At 48.0% G+C, this 22,614-nt stretch overlaps 1 protein-coding gene across 1 annotated transcript in view; it reads left to right on the top strand.

Moving 5' to 3' along the window:
- The window catches only part of DPH7 (diphthamide biosynthesis 7), a 118,147-nt gene that overhangs the window by 88,613 nt on the left and 6,920 nt on the right, over positions 1-22,614 (top strand). The window contains exons 8-9 of the mRNA XM_078642114.1: positions 141-206; positions 1,397-1,569. Coding sequence (XP_078498240.1) covers positions 141-206; positions 1,397-1,569 — 239 coding nt within the window. The remainder of the gene's footprint in view (positions 1-140; positions 207-1,396; positions 1,570-22,614) is intronic.

Below are 22,614 nucleotides of genomic sequence, written 5' to 3'. Positions count from 1 at the left end.
GGGATTCTTAGTCTGATAAAGGCATGTGAATCCACAACAGATCGCACTTGACACTAAATAATTATTTTTTCCGTCTTTACATTCTTCTGTGGCCTGCTGGTCTTCAAATATTGTTACTTTGTGTTGTGTTTCCTGTTTAGACACACAATGGGAGTGTGCAGCATCCAGAGCAACCCTCACATGGAGAATATACTGGCAACTGGGAGGTAAACATTGTTTATGTATAATTAAGCCATATTGTAATGGGTCATCTGTCATGGAGAAGGCCCGTAGAGGTAGTGTGCATCCATTCATGCTTGTGTACGAACCTTCTGCTTCATTTTTGTTGGGGTCGAAAGCCTTGTCTGTTTTGCAGTTTTCCATATTTAAAAAAAGTCTTAGCCAGGAAGGGAATGGAGCAGCTGTATCTTACCAGTGCATCTCCATACCCTCTGTATTTTTAGCTTGGATAGGACCTTCATGGCTCCTGGAGCCATGTAGTATTCTGCAAGAGTGTTGTGTGGTTAAAGTCTAAGTGTTACCTGTTTTAGTGATTTTCTGGCAGATCTTGTTGCTGCTCCGTGCTATAGGCTACCTCCACGTACATTGATACTCCCTATCCGCTAGCTACTGGAAATGTCAGTTTTAATAGAAAAGGCTTCAACATGCTCTGCCTAAAGCATTTAGCTATATTGAATATGATACACAAATAAAGGTGTGGTATCTGTTTTTTAACCAACAGTTGTTAGTTGAAAAAACAACTTCTATCTTCTCATATATAGGTGGTTTTCACACCAGTTTTTAAAAAATATATATTTTTATCACCTTATGTCTGAATAGGAAGAGGTGGAAGTCCTATTGGTTAATGTCTGTCCGCATGACATTTGAAAGATAGTGACGGGTAATGACCACCACTCACTCACATGGTAGTTCAAGAAGGAGGCAGTGTCCTAATGATCCTTTGCACACTAACCCATCAGTGAGAGAAGTGGACAGGTGCATTAAAAAATCATGCTGGCGAATGATAGGGGATGTGGATTACGGAACTGCTTTAAATCAAGAAAGAGAACAGATCCGAACATGGCATCCGAATTACAGCTGAGCAATCTGTGACATGGGAAACTGGGTCACTCTATTGCTGTTTGATTACATGATTAGTTAGAACTACATGTTTATAGCCTCTGCAGGATAATTATGTAATTGACACATAGTAACACTGCAGTGCTATAGTTTGTACCAAGACAAACTATCCGTTCTCCTGTTCTACTTAAATATGTTCACAATATTATCTGTGTGCTATAAATTGGTCCTTAAATTATTGCAGTACAATGTTGTTATGGGATGTATGGTCTAATCAGGGCTGTGTAACAGAAGTTTGTGTTCAAGTGTGCAATACTTAACCTGGCTTATGTTTTAGCTATGATGAGCACGTTCTCCTGTGGGATACAAGGCAAATGAAATGTCCCTTGGGTGACACCCATGTCGAGGGTGGAGTCTGGAGGCTTAAGTGGCACCCCACACATGCTCACCTACTGCTGGCAGCTTGTATGCACAATGGTTTCCATATCTTGGATTGCAAGTCAAGCATGGGTAAGTACAACCTGATTTATTATTTGTGTTTTTGGTTTGGAGGCCACACAGCTACTTTAGCTTTGGAGGGATCACCAATGCTTTAGCTCTTGAAGGCCAAGCGATACTTTAGCTCTAGAGAACAACGCAATACTTTTTAGCTCTAGAGAATTGTAATGCAGTGTTTTGTTGACCGCTTCTATCACCTACCCTGTGAGATAATCCGTAGTTCTTTATTACCATGCAGCTAGCTCAAGAACATTTTTATCTCTATAGTGTAAAGTCACTGTAACACCCCCTCCACACTCAGGAATTCAGGTTTTCTGGCTTGTTTGCTCTAGATAAACTTTTTTTAATTAAACTTTAACAACACATATATATTCTCACAATAAGCAGTGTAGTGTTCCTGTGTTGTTGGGGTACTTAGAGAAAAGACTTTAGACTGTTTGAATTGTTCTTATTTACTTATCAGGGGGATTTCAGTGCAAAAATTGGCTCTTGATCAACAGTTCTTGATTATTCAGCAGGGGTTCCTTCCTAATCACCCTTGGGTACCAGGGGTGTTAAATTACACAGGTACTCGAACAATTATAATTTGTGGCATTTAGCTGAACATTTTTAACACACTAGAAATCCAACACCAACAAACTGGATCGGATCGTGGGACTACAATTGATTATATCTTTCTCACCAGTACACTCTCATCCTGTGTTCAGTCTGTGGGTGCAATGGCCGGTGGATTTAGTGACCATAATCCAAATGTCATAAGGCTGAATTCACCAATTAATTCTAAGAGAAGTATCAATGCTGGCCATAGTAGCTTGGCACTGAGCCACCTGGGACTCCGGCTACTCTCCAAGACAGTAGATATAACAACCTTTTAACAACATTATCGAGCCACTATTGTTTTAATAAATAAATGCTTAGCATATGACATTAAATACGACCACTCAATCATCAATGCTTTATCGACATTTGCCTTATTTTTAAGAAAGTCTTGTTTGCCCCTTGAGAAATTCTAACCCTTATCAACCCAGCTGGTTCAATAAGGACTGCAGGATGGCTTATAGATGCCTGAGGTCAGCTTTAAATAGCACCCCCAGGGGCCAAGAGAGTATCTGGTGTTGCAGAGCTACTTATAAAATTGGCATAAGGGACAGGAGGCTAAGACTAAAAGGGGAAGCCTAGGAGAAGTTAATTAGTTTGTGTTCTCATAGAGACACAAGCTTATTTTGGAAAATTGTGTTCGAGGCATATGAGCTGCAGATCGTACACTTTTGCAATAGATCGCCACCTGGTGTTGGGCTCGGATGATTGCAGGTTGTTGTCTTCTTGGAAGAAGTCTTTGTAGTCACGAGATAGGTGACTCCTCCCTTGGATAATACTGCGCATGGTCATCGACTCCATCCTCAGGTTGTTTTTTTCCGCCACTGGGTTCGGATGAAAGTTTTCCGCTCTGGCTAGAAAAAACTTTTTCAGCAACTTCGAAGCGTAAAAACTTTATACAAACATTTTCGACATCGAATAGACTTTTCGACATCACCAGCTAAATTCCGGTGCGTTGAAGCGGGCCGTTGGGCCTATCGGCGCCGTACGGCCTGCGCCTCTTGGACAGAACTCCATTCAAGAGATGCCCGGTATGTCGAGCAAAATTCCCTCATAGCGACCATCACGTGGTCTGCAACCTCTGTCTATCGCCGGAACACGACGAGTCGACCTGCACAGCTTGTGCATCCTTCCGATCGAAAAAGACCATTCGGGATCGGAGGGCCCGTCGACACGAAATGAGGAGAACGGCCCCAGCACCAGAGGCCATCTTCGAGGAGGAGATCGTCGAAGAAGACATCTCCGAGGGCGCGGACATCTCCGAAGACGAGGCTCCACTCGCCGCCGAGGAAGACTCGCCTGATCTCCAGATCATATCAGAGGCGGAGGACTCAGATGACTCGATCCCATATCGTCAACCCGTGAGTACTCTGCACAACAGACACTACCCAAGCCAAAGGCAACGGTCAGCACTCCACCAATGGGGCCCAGTAGAGACCGAAATATTCCCTCAAACGCCCCGCCTTCGGGCTTGGCTCTGAGGAAAACAACTACGCCTTCCAGTGCCTCGGCACCGACAAAACCACACGTGCCAATTCCACCTCTTCCTTCAGCACCGAAACATATACATCCTTCGACACCGAAGGATTCTTCGACACCGAAGCCAAAACGCCCTTCGGTGCCCAAAGACAAAGATCCTTCGGCACCCAAACCAAAAGATGCACCGGTGCCGAAGCCGAAAACTGTACCGGATCCGCAAAAAGCTCCGGATCCAAAACCTTCCGGTTCCAAAAATAAGGATGGAAAGCCAGCGTCCGAAGCCTCAAGGCCAACAAGACCTGTCTCTATTCCAAAAACTCCAACCTCGGTACCAAAGACTCCAAGGCCTGATTCAGAGACACCTAAACCCTCTAAAAAGCCTACCAAGCCAAAACCACCTTCGGCACCAAAGAATTTGCCACGGGACTCTGTAACGCCTCCTACAGCAAAAAACACAAAACAACCCCTATCGGCACCGAAAAAATTGACGCCGAAGAAAGTTGCAGAGAAAGAAGAACTGTTTAGACCAGATCTTAAACAAAAGAGAGTCCATAACAACCAAAAAACTGGACATGTGGAAGCTATTCCTTACAAGAAGAGACCAGCAGACACACCACTTCTACCTGTGGTCCCTGCCAAAAAGAAAGATTGTGCAACTTCTCCAATGCACCCTTCCTCTCCTTCACCTCTCCTATCCCTCCTTACTTTTCACCTGCAGTTTCTCCTGTTCAATCTCCTGCATCATCACATCACACTTGTAGGAGTATGATCTAGGTGGAGGGAATGACATACCAGAGCCAAATGCATACCCTGTAGATGAAGATATCAATGCAGATACATATCCTAGAGAGGATAATTTATATGACTTCCCACCGCACAATGGGCCCGACATTCCTGATCCTCCATCCTACCCAACAAAACCTTCCCCTCCAGAAGATAGTATTGGGTTTAATCATCTCTTAAATAGAGCTGCCCTTTACCACGGGGTTTCAATGCACTCTGATGCTATTGATGAGGATTTTTTACTTGATACATTTGAGCAGTCACAAAGGTCTACGCAAATACTACCCATGATCAAAGGAGTCATTAAACATGCTCCAGAAATATTTAAAGACCCGGTACGTTGTAGAGTGTTAAATCTAAGAATAGAAAAGAAATATAGACCAGCACCATCTGATCCAGTCTACATTAAGGGGCATCTGCCACTAGACTCTTTAGTAGTGTCCAATGCACGGAAAAGGGCTAATTCCCAGACTTCTGGTGACACGCCCCCACCTGACAAGGAGTCCAAAGTTATTGATGCGTCAGGGAAACTGATTGCTGCGCAGGCTACAAATGTATGGCGCATAGCAAATACACAAGCCCTGCTCTCACGATATGACAGGGCTCACTACGACCAATTAGAAAAACTGCTAGAGCACCTCCCAGATCAATACAAAGATCAGGCAACAGAGCTCATACAAGAAGGCAAATTAATATCTAATGCCTCAATTAAATGTGCACTAGACGTAGCTGATACAGCATCCAGAGCAGTCAATACTAGTGTTATACTCAGACGACACGCGTGGTTACGCATTTCAGGGTTTAAAACGGAGGTTCAGACTACCATCTTGAACCAGCCCTTCAATCAAAACCAATTGGTTGGGCCGGAAGTAGACACTACACTGGAAAAAATGAAAAAAGACAGACACAGCTAAGTCTATGGGTGCATTACAATCTGCACAAACTAGAAGTTCTTTTCGCCGCTCCTTTTATAGAGGAGGTACTAAGCAAACCGGCGCAGATACGACATCATCTTTCAAAACACACACAAACCTCCTCCAACAAAGGCTACTTTAGAGGAGGATACAGAGGCAATAATAATAAGGGAAGAGGTAGAGGTAGAGGTAAAGGTAACAACCGCTTCTCCTCCACTCCCAAACAGTGACTTCCCTCTGCCTCCCCTACAGCATTCCACTCCTGTGGGGGGCAGATTATCATAGTTCCTACCTGTCTGGAATTCCATCACAACAGACAGGTGGGTGAGACAAATTATCCAACATGGCTACTGCCTAGAACTCACAGCAAACCCCCCAAACATACCACCCAGGCAGCGTCCAATGTCTACAGACCATATGACTCTGCTTCAACAGGAAGTTCTAGCACTTCTACAAAAGGATGCTATTCAATTAGTTCCTTTAGAAGAACAGGGAACAGGAGTTTACTCCCTGTACTTTCTAATCCCCAAGAAGGACGGGACACTACGGCCAATTCTCGACCTCAAGCCCCTCAACCATTACAGACAATCAGATCATTTTCACATGATCACTTTACAACAAGTACTCCCACTACTACAACAAGGTGATTTTCTTTCAACACTAGACCTAAAGGACGCCTACTTTCACATTCCCATATATCCTGCTCACAGGAAGTATTTAAGGTTTGTCATACAAGGACAACACTATCAATTCAAAGTCCTTCCATTCAGGGTCACAACAGCACCACAAGTGTTCACAAAGTGCTTAGCAGTAGTAGCAGCACATCTCAGAAGACAACAGATACATGTCTTCCCTTACCTAGACGATTGGCTCATAAAAGCAAAATCATTCAGTCAATGTGTCCAACACACAAAGCAAACAATTCGAAAACTGCACAACTTAGGGTTTACCATAAACTACACCAAGTCTCACCTAGAGCCTTCGCACGTTCATCAGTATCTAGGAGCTACCATAAACACATCTACAGCTCTAGCGTATCCCAGTCCAGCCAGGATACAGAGCATTCAGAACTTAGTCTCCATTTTTCAACACCAGCAGTCTCTCCAAGCCAAAGTGTTCATGAGACTGATAGGCATGATGGCATCTTGCATCTTCATAGTTCCACATGCAAGACTGCAAATGCGTCCGTTACAGGAATGTCTAGCACGACAGTGGAATCAGGCTCAAGGTCAGCTCACAGATCTGGTGTTGGTAGATGTCCGTACATATCGCTCTCTGCAATGGTGGAGCACCAAAAACTTGACAAGAGGACGGCCGTTCCTAGATCCTGTTCCATAGATAGTGCTCACAACAGACGCATCCCTACAGGATGGGGAGCCCATCTCTTACAATATACCACACAAGGCCAATGGAACAACCAACAAAAAATGTTCCATATCAACCATCTACAGCTGCTACCAATGTTCCTAGCACTCAAAACGTTTCAAGTGCAAGTACAAAACAAAGCTGTCTTAATCCGTACGGACAATATGACAGCCATGTACTATATACAAAAACAGGGGGGGGACACACTCTCTACAACTGTCCCAGCTCGCGCAGAACATTTGGAGATGGGCCATTCCTCAAAACATACACCTGACAGTAGAACACCTTCCAGGAATTCACAATCAGATAGCAGATCTGTTGAGTCGACAATCACAACAGATTCACGAATGGGAAATACATCCACAAGTGCTTCAACCATTCTTCATAATGTGGGGGCATCCACAGATAGATGTTTGCCAACCATGAAAACGCAAAATGCCCAACCTTCGCCGCCAGGTTTCCACACCCACGGTTGGAAGGGAATGCGATATGGATGAATTGGTCAGGCAGATTTGCGTACGCTTTTCCGCCTCTCCCACTCATGCCACTAGTAGTGCGCAAGCTCAGACAACAGTCTCTCAAGCTAATACTAGTAGCTCCCACATGGGCACGCCAGTCATGGTTCACCACACTACTAGAACTCTCACTGGCTCCACATCAAAAGTTAAAGCTCACGCCCTCCCTGTTAACACAGAACCATGGATAAATAAGACACCCAGAACCAAGCCAACTGAATTTGGCGATCTGGAACCTGAAGTCTTAGAGTTTGGTTACTTAAACCTGCCACCAGACTGTATGAACATAATTAAAGAAGCTAGAAGACCCACTACCAGAGCGTGTTATGCCGCTAAGTGGAAAAGATTTGCAATATATTGTAACAATAATAACATTGATCCACTGGATGCTTCCATCCAAAATATAATTTGTTACCTTTTACATCTACAAAGGTCCAATTTGGCTTATTCTTCCATATGCCTGCAACTGGCACCAATTGCAGCCTATTTACAGAATAGGCAACATCTATCTCTCTTCAGAGTACCTGCAATAAAAGCATTCATGGAAGGATTAAAACGAATAATCCCACCTAGGTTACCACCTGCTCCGGTATGGAACCTAAACATTATCCTTACAAGACTTATGGGACCCCCTTTCAAGCCTTTACACAAGTGTGAATTGCAATTCCGAAAACTGCTTTCCTTGTTGCCATCACCTCTCTCAGAAGAGTTAGTGAAATACAAGCATTCACAATACAAGAACCATTTTTTGAAATACATCCTAATAAAGTGGTTCTTAGGCCTAATCCGAAATTTCTGCCAAAGGTTATTACTCCTTTTCATCTTAACCAAGCAGCAGAGTTACCTGTGTTTTTCCAAAGCCCAGATTCTGTGGCAGAAAGGGCTTTACACACCTTAGATGTTAGAAGAGCCCTGTTATACTACACAGATAGGACCAAATCCTTTAGAAAGACAAAACAATTATTTGTATCTTTCTCTCCCTCACACAAAGGCAACCCCATCTCTAAGGGGGGAATCGCCAGGTGGATTGTAAAGTGTATACAAATAAGCTATCAAAAAGCTAAACGTACACTTACAGTTCCTCATAGAGCACACTCCACTCGCAAACTAGGAGCCTCTATGGCTTTCTTAGGAAATATACCACTAGAGGACATATGCAAGGCAGCAACATGGTCTACACTACACACCTTCACTAAACACTGTTGTGTTGATGTGCAAGCCATGCAGCAAGCTGCAGTGGGCCAAGCTGTCCTTAGAACACTGTTTCAAAATACTGCAGCGGATACAAGCGACCACCGCTAGGAGAGACACTGCTGCACAATCGATGCAAAAGTGTACGATCTGCAGCTCGTATGCCTCGAACGGAAAATGCTACTTACCAGTATGCATCTGTTCTTGGCATGTAGAGCTGCAGATTCGTACATGCCCTCCCGCCTCCCCGGGACTTGTATCCGTTCCAGTTCTCATCTTATTTAGATGCACACGCATGGACATCCTTTCTCTTTACTTCTACTAACTCCATCATTTCCCATCATAGCGAAAAACAATCTGAGGATGGAGTCGATGACCATGCGCAGAATTGTCCAAGGGAGGAGTCACCTATCTCGTGACTACAAAGACTTCTTCCAAGAAGACAACAACCTGCAATCATCCGAGCCCAACACCAGGTGGCGATGTATTGCAAAAGTGTACGAATCTCTAGCTCTACATGCCAAGAACAGATGCATACTGGTAAGTAGCATTTTCCTAACTCGCAGTCACTAAACACTGGGGTGGATGTCTGCCCTGTCATTCACTTTAAGGCCGCTGAGCAGGTTCATCGTTTCAAGTCAATCTACCATCTGGATGGTCACTTAGTACTGGATAGCGACATACCAACACATATTTATTCCATTTCCATTGAGTTTGAACTACAAAAGGTAACTACTGCGATCTTCGAGAGCCCTTTGGGCAACTCCCCATGCCCAGATGAGGTCCCTATGGGCCACTGCAAAGTAATCAGGAGTTGTGGGCCCTTGTTATCACCCATGCCGGTAACTCAGCTTTTAACTCCATAATTACACCATCCTGGCATACAGATTTAATCTTACTGGTATTTTAAAAAAGGTAATAAGCAAGAACCACGCTGTTCTAGACTTATCTCTCTGTTGGATTCTGTGGTTAAAGTAGTTGGCTGGCTCAACGTACAAAGGACTCAGAGTTTGGTAGACCACAACAGTATTCTGAGGGAACCGATCAAAGCTCTGGGGTATTTTATCCGGCATCAGAACAGACATGGCCTTAATCGATTTTCTGCAGAAAAACCTCACAGCTTCAATGAAATATTTCCCAGGGCGTGAATGTTCTGACTCATTTGCACTAGAGAGAAGTGTGTCTCAATGGTTAGAGCGGCAGACCCTGATGCAGTAGTCTGGTCGGGACCAGGGTTCAATTCCCGCCTCGGCGGGTCTCAGGCTCGATTTCCTCGGACCTGATAATTCTCGCCTCGGTGCCTATTCTAATCATGAGTCCCACTCTGCACTTCTGGGCAATAGCTTGCTTAATCTCTACAACTGCCTCAACAACGCTAAGGATGCCTGACTTCACCTTGGGGGTGCCCAGGAGTGGGCTCCTCACAGGAAAAGGCCAGGAAGGGTTCCTCTGCGGTATTCGTAAAAGCGCCTAGATGCCTACGGGTAGTCGTGGACAAGTGCGTAATCGTAATCTAGAGAGGGGGCTTTGTCAGGGTTGTGTTTTTGGCCTAGTACTATTTCTATTGTATATTAACAAGCTCAATGCTTTTTGTTTGCATATTGTAAGGACATGCCGATGGTGAAATCTAGACCTGTCCCTGATTTGATGTATGCCAACAAAGCTATGTTAAGGACTAGAACACCCAACTGCATTAAAGTGTTGATCGACTCTCTTGAGGTGTTCCTGGATAATTTAGATATGGAAACTAACTTCAGTAAAACTTACTTTAGAACCAAAAGTAAAGTCAGAGCTATTTCTATCAAAGGCAAGAATGTGGGTAAGGTGGCGCATTTCCCATATTTGAGTATTAACTTTGACTTCTCCAAAAGATAGGCACAGTGCCTTTCCACCAGGTGCATTCAGTTTAATCAGGCTGTACATAATTTATTTAGTTTTGCCTGGAAGATCGGAAACAAACTGATCCTCCCTCTTTTAGAAAAATATAATAGCAAATGTATTTCAGTTCTGATTTACAGGGCGGCCATTTGGAGCGAACAGCCCACCCAGAATCTGGAGGTAGAAGAAATTCGTTTTTGAAGGTGGCTCTTGGTGTTTCCACCCAACATCCCACATTTATTCCTACATGAGAAATTAGGGATGGGTTTAGTGGAGGACAGAGTTTTTTTTTTTTTTTTTTGCAGAGTTTTATATAGCGCAAACTAGAACCGAACCGAATCAGTTATCAGAGCGCTTTACATAGCACCAGTTACGTTACATGAGGACACACTTTTCATTTTAGGCACGGGGAGATTAAGTGATTTGCCCAGAATCACAGGTTTTTTTGGCGTCGTTACCGAGACTCGAACCCAGATCCCCAGGCCCGAGGTCGAGCGCCTTAGCCGTTAGGCCAACCCCTCTTAAATAAGCACCCTTTCTATTAGGGTTGTCTGTAAGGAGTCATCACCAGGCTCCATTGAACCACTCGATGATTGAAAACTGCCTAGCATGCGACTATGGTCTTTTGGTACCTTGGCTACAGTACATTAAAAAAGTAGCCATCTTGCTCAGAAGGCCAGACAAATGTATAACCCATGCTACATTATCTAGAGAGGAGGTGGAGTTAAAGAAGATCTCTATAGAAGAATATGCAATTATTCAAACACCAGGCCCGGAGCCCCATTTGAATCATGTTATTAATCCATAGGAATGATCTCTGCTCATCAGATTTCTCTCTGGTTCTGTTTGAAGCTGTTTAAGCTTTCCTGTGGGCCAATATGACCCTGCAGCGATTCTAATTTGTCTAATCAATCTTCCCCTCAAACAATCCTGCATTTTGTCTTTTTTGCACATTTTACAAGGATTTAAGTAAACCCTTTTGTTATCTTTTGCTTAATGGCAAGGGCTTTGTAAAATGTTAACCAGCGTTGTTCTTCTTAAGGTCTTTTGGCTCTCCACTCCTGTATGTAAAGCTGTGAGCCGTTTCTTAGAATAATTTGTAAGACATTCTTTTTTAACTTGGCTCTGTCGTTTTTAGGTCTCGCCTGTCGATGCGCATGCGCATCGAGCAAGGCGAGAGTATTGCGACTTATCTACTCTTTATCCACACTGCAAGGAATCGTGGCGATTCCTTGCAGTGCCCGTGACTTTTAAGCTCAATGCGCATGCGCATTGAGCTTAAAAGCGCGTGCACGTCCGTCTTTGTTTACCCGCTCCGCCCCCTCCCCTTCCCGCCGTGTCGCATTTCTCCTCCCCCCTCCCCTCTCTTCCCTCCGGCTTGTTTGTTTGTTTGACCCGCTCCGCCCCCTCCCCTTCCCGCCGTGTCGCATTTCTCCTCCCCCCTCCCCTCTCTTCCCTCCGTTTTGTTAAAGTCCGTCGCTATGCTACTTGCCCTATCCAAATGGCTCTGAAGTGCCAGACAGCGGAACAACTTGAATTAGTCACTGACAAAGTCGATAGGTCGCTACCATGTTCCTTCAAAGAAGTTTTTGCGTGCTTTGCATGTACGTGTGATTCACAAGAGAAATAGGGGCTCGACGGTGCCTAGTTTGCACAAGTCTGCCTCCCGCTGTGGGTCGGCCCGATGAGAAGAGCTGCGCTGATTGGCAAAGTGTCCCCTCTACATTGTTAGTTGAGCCGGAGCTGTTGCGACTCAAGGTAGGAATCTGTGTGCAGCGAACTCTTATGTTTTACTACTTCGGACTGCTGATGCTTATTCTTGGGAATGTCGCACGGCGCATGCAATCTCCATAAGGTTTGGTGCTTTGAAAACTGGTGCCGAATTCCACTTTCATTCTCAGTTGCACTAAAATAGCCTTGCAGATGATGGTCACTTTTCATCTCAAACGTTTTAATGTCCTTCTATGGTTATACATATGTCTGAAAGCTCTGTTGAACTGCCAGTGCCCTTTTGCTTTTATTCTATAATTGCAATGCTTTTTAATTAACACGCCAATAAAGATGTGACACATGAAATTGTTTATGAAAAACAGCCACAGAGCACACGCTAAAAGCTGAGGCAGGCTAGGTTCAAAGTGTTTCCCCAGCAGGGCTTTAAGTGAGATGAAAACACAGGGGTGGTGGTCTCACAGAGGGCCATGGCCAAAGTAATTAAGTGCGTTGCTTAAACACACCTAAGCTAAAAATCTGTGCTTAGCATAGTGTTGCGCCCGACATGTATTTTGCAGCAATTATGGCTTGTTTTTTTTACTTGCCATTGTTTTTAGGTCTCGGAACTGCGAACAGATTGCGAAGCAATCTGTCGTTCCGAGACTCTATTGTAATCATTCTCGGTTTCAAGGAGTCAAGGGAGACAGACAATTGCGGTGCACGCGCAACCTTGGAACTGGGACCAGGTCGCGCGCCTCCTGTCTCCCATGGCTCCTTGGAAGCAGACTCACACGCACACACACACACACACACACACACACACACACACATACAGCCCCCCCGCCGCGCATACACACATACAGGCCCCCCCCGCCGCGCATACACACACAGAACCCCCCCTTACACACACAAATCTCCTACCTCGTCTCGGCTTGTCATCGCGCTCCCTTGCCCCCGCTCCTCTGGTGCGCGCGCACCACTGGTTTCTATTCCCGCGTCGGCCGGTTTCGATTCCGTGCTCGTGCTTGTAATCCCTTATAATTATTATTTTTGTCAAGGCGACATCTGTCAAAACTTACAGACTGATCCGCCTAAAAAATCTCAGACCCTCATTTGAGGAAGATGCGACCCCTCGGTGTAATCTTACGCGTAACCTTTTGTTTTAACGAATACGGCTCTAAGCTCTTGTTAGTAGCGGAGATTATGTTTAAGATGAAGTAATATTTTTCTGTTTTTTTGCAACACGTACAACAAAATAGCCTGTATTAGAAGAAAGTTGTCCACACGGGTCGGAACTATTTATGTCTCCCACAACTCGTAGTGAGCGGCTCTCCACCGGATCCCTCCGCAGTGCGCGCGGGCGTTCTTGTGTCGTTGACGCCGCCTGAGGGAGCTGTTGCGCACTTGTGGCGGGTGCCGTGTTCGGAAGCCTGAGGCTGCAGCGCTGGCTCCAGCTGAGGACGTACGAGGCAAGGTCGGCGGGCTGGTGTTATTTTAAGTGTCCGGGCGTCTCAACTAATTAATAGGAGGGGCAGGTTATTGTTTGTTTAGTGAATAATTCAATCCGCATACAGGAAGTAATCCAATAGTGTATTGTCTGGAGCTCCCTGGTTACAACACCATAGCTTTCAAGTTTTCAGCTTGTTTTCGGTCCAGGGAGGACCTGGCCTGGCAGTTCGGCATGGGCTGTTCCCATAGGGAGCAGGGTCAAGACTGATTTGAATATGGCTAGGTCCAAACTAGGAGTAGCGTGGTGAGCAAAAAACACAAATGATGGATATCCGATTAACCCTAGATCTGTGACTGGGGGTGTGAATTGGGAGGATGTGGCCTAACGGCCAGACCCGTTGACCTCGAAGCTGGGGAAACGGGTTCGAGTCTCAGCAGAGATGCTCAAAATCCTGTGATTCGAGGGAAATCACTCCATCTCTGCGTGAAAGAAGAAAAAAAAAACTGCAGAAAGTTGGCTTCTCTCTGCTACTTTACCTGCGCTGTACATTGTGAGCAAATGAATGTCTCATTCTGTCGGTATAGTAAATAGCTGTAATTTTTAAATAGATGTGTTGTAAAATAGAACGATGATGTAATTATTAGCCTCCTTTCCCCCATTCCCCGTCACATCTTTCTTCTTAATTTGGTTGGAACCATGACCCCCCCATTACTGTTCTACAGTGAGTGCAGAGTGAATGCGAGAGTGACAGTGAGTGCAGAGTGAGTGCGAGAGTGACAGTGAGTGCAAAGTGAGTGCGAGAGTGACAGTGAGTGCAGAGTGAGTGCGAGAGTGACTGAGTGCAGAGTGAGTGCAGAGTGCATGCGAGAGTGACTGTGCAGAGTGAGTGCAGCGTGAGTGCGAGAGTGACAGTGAGTGCGAGAGTGACAGTGAGTGCAGAGAATGCGAGAGTGACTGTGAGTGCAGAGTGATAGTGAGTGCGAGTGACTGTGAGTGCGAGAGTGACTGTGAGTGCCAGAGTGACTGTGAGTGCCAGAGTGACTGTGAGTGCCAGAGTGACTGTGAGTGCCAGAGTGACTGTCAGTGCAGAGTGACTGCAGAGTGATATTGACTGCGGAGTGACAGTGACTGCAGTGTATGAGTGTGCAGGGTGAACACATGGATAAAACATTGCCATTTACAATGCCATTACCTCTAACTCAAAAAAATCCGAGACCTATTGCATTTCTAATGCTTGTTTAATGCGGTATTAGATCTCTCAGATTTGGGTTAGGTTGCTTCTTTTACGAGGCACGCGTCCTGCATCCAGTGGTGGTGGCTTCTCTGTTGCACTTCTTGGATGACATCACTGTCTGGCGCCGCTCACTTATTTATCCAGTATTTGGGTGTCTTTCATAGATTCACATGCCTGAATCATTCCCCGTCGTCGAGACGGGAGCCTCCGGTAAATAAAAAAGTAATGTCCTATAGACATACATAGAGAAAATAGGCCCAAGGGTCTCCCCTTAGTGGCCTTTCCTTGTCCTTATGTAAAAAGGACCAAACTCTTACAGTCAGCCAATCAGCTCCGACCTCCCTCTAGGACCTCCCTGGGAGGAGCCCCAGTCCCTCAGATTTTCTACCGCACGTTGTGCTAGGGAGTCTCCAGCTTGAGCTCTGCTCAAGATTACTTATACTCATCTAAACTTTCTTCAAAAGTGATTCCTCGCTCTCAACCCTTCAAGGATTCTTCACTACACTGTTTGCAGTAAGTGGCTACTTTCCACAAACTTCTTCCATGTCGGAATCACAGAAGAAAGCCCTGTTCAGGGCCTGCTCTTCCTGTGGGAAGAAGAGGATCCATGTGGATGATAAGCATGAGTTATGCTTGTACTGCCTTTACCCAGATCATGTCTCGGACAACTGCAGGATCTGTAGGTCTTTCCCTAAAAAGACTGTGAGAGACAGGGAAGGACGCCTTCTCATCTGGCTGGACAGGCTGAAGGTTAGAGACAATCTTGAATCTTCTGAGAGCAGTGTTTCCAAAAGCTCAGAAGTCTCTAAAAAGAGGCCTAGGGTATCTTCCCCGGGCCCCTCAGACACTCCTCCTAAGAAGACAAAAAAGTCTTCAGAGGCGAGATCTACGTCATCTTCAGTGTCTGTTCAGGCTGATCACACCTTCAAAAGACCTGCTCCATCGTCTACCAGACAGACCCACAAAACAACCTCTGTCACAACCACTGTGTCGACGACATCAGCGTCATCGCCTTCAGCGTCGACGACGACTACTTCCTCAACATCATCAGGTAGACCTGTTTCCTCTATTATATTACTGCAATCGTCGTCGACGACGAAGACCCTGTCGACGACGAGAACCACACCATCGACGACGGCATCGTCACTGACGAGCCCACCGTCGTCGAAGAACTCACAGACAAAGACACCGTCGACGGCGGGCTCGCCGTCGACGAAGGTACCGACGACGACAACATCGTCATCGAAGTCGTCGACGACCAAGGTACAGTCGTCCACGCAGTCGACGACGACACCGTCGACGAAGACACCGTCGACGAAGACACCGTCGACGCCGACACCGTCGACGAAGACACCGTCGACGAAGGGACCGTCGACGAAGGAACAGTCGTCGTCGACGAAGGAACCGTCGACGAAGGAACCGTCGACGAAGGAACCGTCGACGAAGGAACCGTCGACGAAGGAACCGTCGTCGTCGACGAAGTTACCGTCGACGAAGGGGTCGTCGTCGACGACGAAAGAAGACTCGTCGTCGGAGATGGCATCGGAACCATGGAAAAAATCCGACCTAGTAGAGATGCCGACCCTCATGCCACCGCCGTCGACGACGCACTCGACGTCGACAGGAACGCATGCTGCGTCTAGCAAGTCTAGAAAAACGCAAATTACCCCGGAAACCACGTCTCCGAGCAAAGTGGAGATGCAACCACCTCACGACATCTTCCAAAGTGAGGAGTCCGAAGAGGATGACCACTTGGGTCCAGCTACCTCCATCTCGGACCTCAACGTCAAGTGCCAAAGCACAGATGAGGAGCAGGAGGACCTAACTTTTCAGGAACACTCCATCCACACTAGTGTCCGCACGGAGGTCACCCCCATGATATGCCTGCCGGCAACTCTGGTCAATGACCTGCGGTTCCTTGTGCAAGACTACAAGCAAAGATTCCCGGATGCGGACAGTGGTCATCAGACACCGGTAGACCATACACCAGCGTCTGCCCCAAAACGGTCTCAAACTCAACCCCAACCCCACCGTGAGACCCAGCCTCAGGTGATGGACTCCTCGGACGACGACGACGAGGAGGAAGAATTGGAGGAAGGAGAAGTCCAGGAAGTCCACTCGGTCCACTCGGACCAGGATGGAGATAACGAATATGGAGATGACGAGTATGTAGCGCCATCCCCGGCTTCACCTGAACCGCGACAGGCGGATTCGCCACCTGTGGACATAGCAGGCTTCCACAAACTTGTGGAACGGGCAGCGAAGAGATTCCATATGGTAGTGGAATCAACGGAAACGGACTGCTTCCTGCATGACTTCAAAGAGCAGACACAAAAGGCAACCAAATCTATTCCAATCATAGAGTTCTTGTGGGAACAGGGCAAGAAATTGATGCTGACACCCGCTTCCGTGCCTGCGGTTGTTCCGCGCCTGGACAAAAAATATAAAGCCCCACTTAAGGCGGCGGCTTGCCTCAACGGGCACCCAAAACCTGACTCGGTGGTCACGCAGGCGGCCCAGAAACACTCCCGCAACCCTTCCTCCCCACTGTCCGCTCCTCCGGACAAGGAAGGCAGGAAGCTGGACACGATAGGGAAGAGATTCACGTCCACGTCGGCCATGAACATCAAGATCGCAAACTCCATTGCCTTGTTGGGGCGCTACAATCGCCAACTCTGGGAGGACATAGCCCCATACCTGAAGGAACTGCCTGATGCCGTAAAGGGGGAAGTCAAGGCTCTCCTGTCGGAAGGTCAATCTTCGGCGGCGGAAATAATTGACTGCGCGATAGATGCAGCCATGACTGGCTTCCGTCAACTAGCCGGAGCGGCTGTGCTACGCCGTCAAGGATGGCTGAAGGCGACGTCGTTCCGCCAGGAAGTGCAATTGAAGGTGCTGGACATGCCCTTCGACGGCCAGCATCTCTTTGGGGACAAGATCGACGAGGCACTGCAAACTATCAAGAAGGACACCGACACTGCAAGGGCGCTAGGCACGTTACAGTCCCGGAACCAGTCCTTTCGAGGGAACCGATCCAGAGGTCAGTCCTCTTATCGCGGTTCCTACCAGAACCGGTCCTCGTATTCCTCTGCCAACAAAAATCAGTACCAACATAAACAACAACAAGCCCGTCAATCTTCATACGGACGATCTACCTTCAGGGGCAGGAATTCCAAAAGGGGCACTGGCGGACGCCAGTGACCGATTACTCCAGCCAGTCCCACCACCCTCTACATCCTTTCAAATTGGAGGAAAGCTGACCCATTTCCTCGACAATTGGCAACACATCACCACGGACCGATGGGTTCTCCAAATTATAAGATTCGGACACTCTCTCGAGTTCACGTCCCGACCTCCCAACACACCTCCCAAAAGGCGGACGCACAAACATCTACGGCTCCTTACCCTAGAACTCGCTATAATGCTACAAAAAAGAGCAATCGAACGAGTTCCAGCATCCCAGAAGGGGAAGGGGTTTTATTCACACTTCTTTCTTGTAAAACAGAAAGAGGACAAGTGGAGGCCCATTCTAGACCTTCGGGCACTCAATGCCTTCCTACGGAGCCAATCGTTCAGAATGGTGACGATTCAAGAAATCCTGGGCACTCTCGAACAAGGAGATTTCATGACATCCTTAGATCTCCAGGATGCCTACTACCACGTCCCCATCCTCAAGCGTCACAGAAAGTTCCTGCGGTTCGAGGTGGCGGGCCGACATTATCAGTTCAGAGTCCTACCATTTGGCCTCAAGTCCGCGCCGCGGATCTTCACGAAGTGCCTAGCTCCGGTGGCGGCATATCTGCGTCAATTGGGTCACCAAGTCTTCCCTTACCTAGACGACTGGCTGGTGAAAGCACCCTCAGCCGAGGACGCGGCAGCGTCCTCCTGCGCCTGCACCAATCTTTTTCAGAGGCTAGGATTAACCATCAATCTCATAAAATCCTGCACCACCCCTACGACAAGGATCACCTTCCTAGGGGCTGTCCTGGACACGAAGTGCGTGAAGGCCTTTCCCTCGAAAGAGAGGGCGGACAAGATACTATCTCTGGCCACGGCTGTGGCGACAAAACCATACATCAAAGTGCGCACTTACACATCCCTCATGGGAATGATGTCTTCGTGCATCCTCCTTATCCCTCACTGCCGTCTCAGGATGCGCCCATTGCAGGAAGCTCTCGCAACCCAATGGACCCAAAGCACTGGCTCTTTCGAGGACATTGTGCAAATCACACCAAAAATGTCCACAAGCCTAGCTTGGTGGAGGAATCGAAAAAATCTGAATGTAGGATTACCGTTTCTCCTTCCGGCGACACCTCTGGTGGTCACCACGGACGCCTCCTTGGAAGGATGGGGCGCCGTTCTACAAGATCTTCGAATCAGCGGCAAGTGGGACCCTCAGGAAAAACTGCTCCACATAAATCTCTTGGAGCTGAGGGCGGTCTATCTTGCTCTACAGGCATTCCTGCCACGCATCCAGAACTCCCCAGTGCTCGTCAAAACGGACAACGCCACGACGATGCACTACCTCAACAAACAGGGGGGAACGCGTTCGCTCTCTCTATCACGCGAATCGCAGAAAATCTGGAACTGGCTAGTGTTACACGGGATCCAACTCAAGGCGGACTATGTCCCCGGAAAAGACAATACTATCGCGGATGCCCTGAGCAGGCAAAGATCCCTCTCCCACGAGTGGGAGCTGAGCGACAACGCCCTGGAGCACGTCTTCTCTCAATGGGGAGTCCCGAACATCGACCTGTTTGCCACCAAAGACAACGCCAAATGTCCGCACTACGCAAGCTGGCATCCCCAACAAGGGTCTCTGGGGAATGCATTCTCCATCGGATGGTCCAGCGCGTTTGCGTACGCCTTTCCTCCGTTTCCAATGATCCCGAGGCTCCTCAGGAAGATGAAGGCGGAACCATGTACCCTAATCCTGATTGCCCCGTTCTGGCCGAGACAACACTGGTTCTCGGATCTACTTCGACTTTCCATCAGGTCACCGATCCGTTTGAGGCAGCACCCGAACCTCTTAACAATGTCCAACGGTCAGGTGCAACACCCGAACCTCCAATCACTCAAGTTGTCGGCCTGGCTCCTGAGCACAGGGAGTTCAGTGGACTAAATATCCCGCAGGACTGCAGGGATATCTTGTCGAAAGCGAGAGCGGATAGTACAAACAAAGCCTACTCTCTCAAGTGGAAACGGTTCTGCATGTGGTGTGTGGATCGGGATCTAAGACCACTCTCAGTCACCCCTGAACAAATACTACCGTACCTGCTGCATTTAGCACAGTCAGGCCTGGCACATGCATCCATAAAGGTTCACCTCGCAGCTATCTCTAGATTCACTAGGACTTTCACAGGACCTTCTCTGTGGTCCAGTAGACTAGTCAAACAATTCCTGAAGGGACTCTACAGATCCTTTCCGAGGCCTCGGAAAGTCCCTCCGACATGGCAACTGAATCTGGTACTCAACCAACTCATGAAAAGTCCGTTTGAACCCATTCATCGAGCATCCATCAAACACATCTCCTGGAAAACAGCACTCTTGCTCGCTCTAACATCAGCCAGGAGAGTTAGCGAGCTGCAAGCTTTGTCCATTCAAGAACCATATCTGCAATTCAGACAAGACAGGGTAGTGCTGAGACCAAACCCTAAATTCATACCTAAAGTCCCTTCGGACTTTCATCTCAACGAGCCAATTGTTCTGAGGTCCTTCTTTGCAAATCCGTCCACAGCAGCGGAAAGAGCGCTGCATTCTCTGGACCTTCAGAGGTGCCTAAAATTCTACCTGGACAAAACTAAGGCTCTCAGGAAATCTTCACAGCTGTTTGTGGCATACAGCAGACCAAGAGTGGGCCTGCCTCTCACGAAGCAAAGCATCTCCAGGTGGATATCCTCAGCGATTGCATTCTGCCACGACAAGGCCGGACGGCCTTTAACTGAACATGTTACTGCTCACTCCACCAGGGCAATGTCCACGTCCGCAGCATTGTTCGCTGGGGTGCCAATCTTGGACATTTGCAGAGCGGCGACTTGGAAGTCACCGCACACTTTCTCCAGACATTACTGCCTGGATATCGAACTTCAGAAGGATGCGGCAGTGGGCCAGGCAGTGCTTCGCCATCTCTTTCAGTGATGTGAGCCTTCCTACATCCCGCCATCCAGGTATGCACGTTCCTTGCTATTGTGATGTTACTGTTATGCTGTCCACATGTTGTATGACGACACATGCATTGTCTACTGTGACTACAGAGCGTTTCCATCACGCAGGTGCATATCTGATTGCTAGCTATTCTGATTCAGGCATGTGAATCTATGAAAGGCACCCAAATACTGGATAAGAAATGCGTTACTTACCTGTAACAGCAGTTATCCAGTATTGGTGTCTTTCATAGATTCACATGCAACCCTCCCGCCTCCCCTGGAAGGTCTCACATCCCTCTCTAACAATATTACGCCAACCTAGTTGGGTGCGTACGAAAATCTGAGGGACTGGGGCTCCTCCCAGGGAGGTCCTAGAGGGAGGTCGGAGCTGATTGGCTGACTGTAAGAGTTTGGTCCTTTTTACATAAGGACAAGGAAAGGCCACTAAGGGGAGACCCTTGGGCCTATTTTCTCTATGTATGTCTATAGGACATTACTTTTTTATTTACCGGAGGCTCCCGTCTCGACGACGGGGAATGATTCAGGCATGTGAATCTATGAAAGACACCAATACTGGATAACTGCTGTTACAGGTAAGTAACGCATTTCTTCCTGGAAATAGAAACGTACTTTCTGCGGAGAGGCAGGACGTGCCCCTGTAAACGGCGATCCAGCATTTCTATCAGATGTGCAACGTAAAACCTGACCAAGGCGAATGGAGGCTCTTTTGGGGGGAAATTAGGGCAGAAAGATTTCATTTTTCCAGACTTTTATTTTTCAAGTTCGCCTGACTTCACATTCCTGGATTGCAGTCGCCGAAACAAAGCGGCCAGCTCTTCTTCCCTGAAGCGAATCCTTCTGGCGCTCAACACTGCCGCTGACGTGCTTTCAAAGGGGCGTTTAAGAATGACCCGACAGGGAGCTTGCTCGGATCGTTCCTTTGTTCCCCAATACGGAAGATGGGATGCAGCGACCCTCAACCCCTCACTCACCCTCAACCCCTCACCCTCAACCCCTCACCCTCACCCCTCATCCTCAACCCCTCATCCTCAACCCCTCATCCTCAACCCCTCATCCTCAACCCCTCACCCTCACTCACCCTCACCCTCACTCACCCTCAACCCCTCACCCTCACTCACCCTCACCCTCACTCACCCTCAACACCTCACCCTCACTCACCCTCAACCCCTCACTCACCCTCAACCCCTCACCCTCACTCACCCTCAACCCCTCACCCTCACTCACCCTCAACCCCTCACCCTCACTCACCCTCAACCCCTCACCCTCAACCCCTCACCCCTCACCCTCACTCACCCTCGACCCCTCCCCTCAACCCCTCACCCTCCCTCACTCACCCTCACTCACCCTCACCCCCTCACCCTCACTCACCCTCACTCACCCTCACCCTCACTCACCCTCACCCTCACTCACCCTCAACCCCTCACCCTCACTCACCCTCACTCACCCTCAACCCCTCACCCTCACTCACCCTCACCCACCCTCAACCCCTCACCCTCACTCACCCTCAACCCCTCACCCTCACTCACCCTCACCCTCACTCACCCTCAACCCCTCACCCTCACTCACCCTCACTCACCCTCAACCCCTCACCCTCACTCACCCTCACCCACCCTCACCCACCCTCACCCTCACTCACCCTCAACCCCTCACCCTCACTCACCCTCTACCCCTCACCCTCACTCACCCTCAACCCCTCACCCTCACTCCCCCTCGACCCCTCCCCTCGACCCCTCCCCCTCAACCCCTCACCCTCCCTCACTCACCCTCACTCACC

Source organism: Lissotriton helveticus, chromosome 5_1 (assembly GCF_964261635.1).
Source record: "Lissotriton helveticus chromosome 5_1, aLisHel1.1, whole genome shotgun sequence".
Classification (NCBI taxonomy): Eukaryota; Metazoa; Chordata; class Amphibia; order Caudata; family Salamandridae; genus Lissotriton; species Lissotriton helveticus.
Note: the sequence above shows the minus strand (reverse complement) of the source record. Positions and strands in the feature narration are given on the sequence as shown.